This window comes from Eucalyptus grandis, chromosome 3 (genome assembly GCF_016545825.1).
Source record: "Eucalyptus grandis isolate ANBG69807.140 chromosome 3, ASM1654582v1, whole genome shotgun sequence".
Classification (NCBI taxonomy): Eukaryota; Viridiplantae; Streptophyta; class Magnoliopsida; order Myrtales; family Myrtaceae; genus Eucalyptus; species Eucalyptus grandis.
In genome coordinates, this window is record NC_052614.1 from 70,229,184 (window position 1) to 70,235,583 (window position 6,400).

The following is a 6,400-nucleotide window of genomic DNA, read 5'->3' on the forward strand; positions in this document are numbered from 1 at the left end:
GATAAAACTTTTTTGAAACCTTACCACCTTGAAATAGTGTGTAGGTAACCACATTCTCGTCGATTACATCTAGGTAACCTAATAGATTCATCTAAGACCCATTGCTCCGCGTAAACGTGGAACGAGCTAATTAATTAAAGGGGATTTCCTAATTTTATTATATATATTTCGATTTCTTCTCTGGGTTACAAAAGCCCTTCCTAATTTCAGACCAAGTTGCTGGATTTAAATTAATCAAATATGTCGCGAAAACGTGGCACGAAACCTTCCATTGATTGACCAAGCCGGACAATGCGTAGGCTGAGTTGAAACGCTATATAAGGTGGTTCGAGCTGATGAACCGCCTCATTCCTTTCTTGAACATACGAAGTCAATAGCGATAGCGATTTGCAATTTCATCCCCATCGTCTCATAACCCTACTGCCTATCCTCATTCCTTAGCCTAGCCCATTAAGCAAAGATCAAAATCACCATTTCTAAGTGTTAAACTACGAATAGAAGGCTGATTATCCTGCAAAAGCGAGAATTCGAAATGGCGTCGGTCGTTTCCGAGCTTGAAGGGACTCTTTTGAACGATCCGGATCCCTTTTCTTACTTCATGCTGGTGGCGTTCGAAGCGTCTGGTATGGTACGCTTCGGGCTGCTGTTGTTACTGTGGCCTGTGATTTGGCTGCTCAATGCATTCGGGAAGGAAGATGTCGGGCTGAAGGTCATGACCTTCGTAGCGATGGCTGCGGTGCCCGAGTCCGAGATCAGATCAGTGGCGAGAGCCGTCCTGCCCAAGTTTTTCATGGATGACTTGAACATGAGTGCTTGGCGGGTGCTCAGCTTACATGGAAAGAGAGTGGTGGTGACAAAAATGCCGAGAGTCATGGTAGAGAGGTTTGCAAAGGAGCATTTGCAAGCCGACGAAGTGATTGGGAGCGAGCTTATTGTGAATCGGTTTGGATATGCAACTGGTTTCACTAAGGGCGACAACAAGCACTTCGTCGATAATGTCAAGAAGTTTTTTGACGGTGAACAGCCGACTTTAGGGTTACGTAGGCCATCGTCCTCTTCTTTGGTTTTATCGCTATGCAAGGTGAGTTCTTCTACTTCATGACGATCCATCCGACTTTCTCAGTAGTTTGGGAACGATGAAGACAATTTATATAGTATTGCCATATTTTCCTTCTACTTGCATATAATCATATCTTTACTCTAATTTCCTATGTTCAAATTAAAATATATGATCTACTCGCTACGATGTACTTCTATCGAAATAAAACTGATTTCCTCTTTTCAGGAAGAGTTGCATCCGCCCTTCACCAATCTTCAGGAGCACGATAACCAGCATCATCTCTTTCCTCACCCCGTGATCTTCCACGATGGTCGACTAGTGAAGCGCCCAACCCCATCCACTGCGCTCTTGATCCTCCTGTGGATTCCTTTCGGCATGATCCTTGCGATTATCCGCATTACCATCGGAATAATTTTCCCCTTACAGATGATGCCCTACGTTTCCCGTATTTTCGGAGGGAAAATCGTCGTCAAAGGCAAACCACCAAGATCGCCATCAAGCGGAAGCACCGGCTTGTTGTTTGTCTGCACGCACCGCACTCTGATGGATCCCGTTATTTTGTCCACCGTCTTAGGACGTAGAATCCCGGCACTAACCTACTCTATCTCCAGGTTATCTGAGATATTATCGCCCATTCCGACTGTCCGATTGACAAGAGTTCGTGAAGTAGATGCTCAAAAGATCAAACAAAAACTATCGAAGGGCGATCTAATAGTTTGTCCAGAGGGAACAACATGCAGAGAACCCTTCCTCTTGAGATTCAGCCCTCTTTTCGCGGAATTAACCGATAGAATAGTGCCCGTGGCGATGAACTATAGGGTCGGGTTCTTTCACGCAACGACAGCGAGGGGTTGGAAGGGGATGGACCCCATCTTCTTCTTCATGAACCCTAGGCCTATCTATGAGGTCACGTTCTTGAACCAATTGCCGGTTGAGGCGACATGCTCGGCCGGGAAAAGCCCTTATGACGTCGCGAATTACGTGCAGAGAATATTAGCCGCAACGCTGGGGTTCGAGTGCACGAACTTTACTAGAAAGGACAAGTACAGGGTTCTTGCTGGAAACGATGGAACCGTTTCCTACACTTCCTTGCTTGATCAGATCAGGAAGGTGGTAAGCACATTCAAGCCCTTCATACAGTTCTGAGACAGGGAAATATGAACCATATTCTTTTGTTTCCTTTTGGGTTATATTTCGTTTGTATATTTCTTATAAGTGGTGTTTTGTTTGCCCTTTAGTGACATGCATGGACGGGATTGCCTACGGCAATTTTTTTGTATTTCTATTCTCGGACTATTATTATTTCTGGAATTGCCAAATAAATGTATGTGCATATATATTACTTGAACACATGTCCTGGATATGCTTATCATTGCAATTTTCAGATTATTGTAACCATGTAAGCAGTACACGCATTTTTGGTTAATTTAATTGCGCGATTACTGGCTGTGGAGGAAGGTAGCGCGATTCTTCTGAATATTAAATTAATTCTACTGTATGATCATTCGCGACAAAGATGGGTTACAGAAGGACGCTATGATGAAGCAAGCTGCGAGAATTCTATCCCTAATCTTGACTAAAGGTGGAGACCCGTCACGTGATTTACAAGTGATGTCCATTGTCCAAGATTTAAATTCCAAATGGTTAAGAAAACAGATACAACATATTCTACTTACAAATTTGGAAATTACAAGACCTAACCAAGCAAATCCTCCATGTATATGTACAATTAGCATGAATTGCGACATTGCAAGCTCTTGGTAATACATCCGCAATTTGGTTTGCAAATCAAAGAAAAATAAAGATTAATTTATTAGTTTAAACTTTGGTGGTCGGGAAGGAAAGTGCCAATATCTTGAAACAAGTAGTTATGAAGAAAGCCCGCCATCAATAAACACTTCGGCGAAATTGAAGATCACACCGTAGTGATGCCCGCTACGCGGCTAGTTAGAAAAATATGGGGTTAAGTAATTGACAGTTACAATAAATGAGAGGAGTTAAGTTTATATATACTAGTATATTTGCCCGTGCTTCGCATGGGTTTTATACAAATTTTCTTTTTCTCTTTGGAAATTGTGTTTATCAAAACTGCTTCTCTACTCTTGCACATTCAACATATATTCAAATAGTATTTCCAAAGTTTTTTTTTTTTTTTTTTTTGGACAGAAAGAAAATAACTATTAACTGGAAAAGATATTACAACTTGCAGCTAATGCGTCTGAAAGAAAAAGATCAAAAAGGAGGGGGGTGGGGGGCGAATTGGGCCCAATTAGGTAGAAGAGAGCCCTTACTATTGGCTTTTGCGGCCTAGTATGCCGCGAAGTTGGTCTGTCTCTTGCAAAACCTAAACCGGAGATAAGAGAAGCGGCGAAGGAGAGAGGCAGCTTCGGCGAGCAGGGAGTGTATCTCCCATGGAGGATCTTGGTTGTTGTTGATGGAGTCTACCGACAGAAGACAATCAGAATCGATCTAAAGATGCACTTCGATGTTCCCTTGCTGCAATAAGTGATGTAGGGTGAGGATCAGAGCTTGTGTTTCGGTTTGCAAGGTTGAAGAAGCAGGTACAGTCCTAGTAAACCCTTCTCACATCTTTCCAGAGTGGTCACGGCATATAGATGCTACAGATACTTCTATATTGTCCATGATATAAGCCCCATCAATATTGATCTTCAATATACCTTGATCAGGGGCCTACCAAAAATTGCTGCGATCGGAGGGGTTGCAGCGTGGTCCATTCGAGAGATGGAGGAGGTCCTGAGCCGTTTTAACTTGAGCAAGAGCGGCTTCAACAACAAGGATTGGATCTGGTTGTTGATTGCAAAAAACGGACCTGTTCCGAGCTTTCCAGATCTGCCAAAAAACCGCAACGATAGTTTCCAAATCAGGTGAGTTTTTCCTCTGAATGATACGGTTTGCTATCCACTCTTCGACTTTATGTATTGCTGTTGCGACGATGTGAATGCGCCTTACTAATAAAAAAAGGAGGGGTCTCGGGTATCACATCAACTATCTCTGCGGAGCGATCTTGATCACCATAAAAGGTAAGCCAGTAAGGACTATGTTCTTTGAATTATACACGTAACCACTGGCCAAAAGCCATTTTTTCCTTACCTTCCATTTTTGCTTCGGTAAGGGGAATTTCTTGACAGTATGTGGCATAGTGGCCGAGCCAACCACATGAATAGCAAAAATGTGGGAGGCGTTCATATCGGAAGTCCAGCCATGCATTTCTTCCTTCAATACGAATTAGGTGCCCTGTTTTTAAAGGTTGCGATAGATTTATTTCCACCCTAACTCTACCTGCCTTGATATTGGAACCTTCCTTTGTGTCTACTTTAACAGCAATCAAACTCCCAACATGCCTTACTGCTTTACTTAGCATTTGTTCATAGCATCATTCTAGAGATAAGCCAAATATTTGAGCCCAAAAGGCATATGTTGAGAAATCATAACAATGCTAAGGTGTATTAGGAAGCCATGGCTTTAATATAATCAAGTGGCTAGCGAAACACCATGGACCTCCATCTAGAATTCTTTGTTTCTCCTCTATAGATCTAAATTTTGCAACGTATAGGCCAATATCGCGTTGTGTGAATTCTACATGCTCTGTACGCCATGTTCATTTGAGCGTGTTCTGTAATGCCTGGAAGTTTACTGAAGGGTTTGACAGAATTTTACCCACTAAGATGAGCTTGCATTCCTCAATCTTCTCCAACGGCTGTAGGTCATCCCAAACTTCAATTTTATGAGTAGCGCAAAGTCAGCCTCACCTGTTGCAGAGAGCAGCGAGGCGGGAATCTTCCTCCAAATCCTTCTCGTCCATGAAATTGAGGTTCTGAGCAAGATTGGGAGAAGTCGCGATGGCAACAAATGCAGCATGCAGTGAGACAGGGAAGTAGCAGTGTTGCAAGGATAAATAGAGATGAGTCACTGGCGATGAAACGGGGAATGAGAGGGTTTGAGTGCGGGCACAATTCGAGCAAGGCAAAAAGGAAATACAAACACTACGAGTCCCCAGACCGGATTGCGGAGATCCGTGAAGAAATTCATTCACGAGCAGAAGGATGAAGTTTTGAGGGAGAGAAGGGGCAATGGATTATGAAGAAACATCTTTAGATGGGGGTTGATTAGGGCAAACTCCCTTGACGATAGAGGGTGAGCTCTGCATGTCGAGAGAGAAAAAAGTATTTCCAAAGTTAGTAGTGACAATAACTATACAATTATAAGAGAAAAATCACTTCAAAAAATATTTGTCATTTGGAAGATAATTGAATATTATAGGGTCATTTGGCTTACATATAAATTCACTCTACATTGTACCAAACATATCCTACGTCATATTTTATAGAAATTGAATTTATCAGGAACTATTTCTATTTAATTCGATTTTATGGCTTAGTCATTTCATTTTGAGTAGTTATCCTTCAAGTAACATTAACTCTAATATTGTGTTTGACAACATATTGTATTGTATGGAATCACAATAATTTTAATCTCTATGATGTTTTTCTATTGTGAGCAATAAAGTCATTTCTTCTCTTCATATTATTTTATAAATATATTAGTATGTTTTTCAATAAATCTGTTAGCTCACCTATCATAAATAATGGAATCTTTTCTTTTTTTTTTGTGAAATTTGAGATATAATCATTTTCACATATGTATAGAGTCAATATTATTACTTATTACTTTAGATACTTAGAAAATTATCCAAAAAGTTCTAAACCTATTGAATTTTTGTTAATTTAGTTATAAACCTTTCAATTTTTTTTAATTAAGTCATAGACATTTAACAATTTGCCAATTAAGTCTATTCAACCAATTTTAATTGGCAATTGCTAACTTTGACATTGACTATCTTACATGGCATGATAGACGATGATATGGACAATTTCTCTAATTTTTTTTAAAACTTTAGAATTTTTTTATACTTTTTTTTTAATTTTTTTTCTTCACCATTTTCTTTTCTTCTTGTTTTCTTTTCTTTTCTTTCATTTCCTTTTTTTTTTCCTTCCAAGCCCAATGAAGGTTGATGCCTCACCAATCACAAGTGAGGGCCAATCAACCTTCATTGCCCTTGCCTAATGTTTGACGAGGGTCATCGGGCCTCACTGTGGTTGGTGAAGGTTTGGCTAGAAACCCTCGCCAAACTTGGTTAAAAAAAAATAAAGAGGAAAAGAAAAAAAGAAAAAGAAAAATACTAAAATATTCAATTTTAAGAAAAAATTAGAAACAAATTGTATATGTTAGCACCGGTTGTTCTACGTGACACTATAGGCGTCCACATCAACAATTTATGATTAAAATTAGCCAGATGAACCTAATTGGTAATATTGAAAA

At 40.1% G+C, this 6,400-nt stretch overlaps 1 protein-coding gene across 1 annotated transcript; it reads left to right on the plus strand.

Annotated features, from left to right (window-relative positions):
- The first annotated feature begins 361 nt into the window (after positions 1 to 361).
- Positions 362 to 2,486, plus strand: LOC104421914 (glycerol-3-phosphate acyltransferase 5). Its single transcript, XM_010034080.3, has 2 exons — positions 362 to 1,081; positions 1,286 to 2,486. The coding sequence occupies exons 1-2, from the start codon at positions 533 to 535 to the stop codon at positions 2,204 to 2,206; spliced, it is 1,470 nt and encodes a 489-aa protein (XP_010032382.2). The 5' UTR covers positions 362 to 532; the 3' UTR covers positions 2,207 to 2,486.
- Positions 2,487 to 6,400: the final 3,914 nt, after the last annotated feature.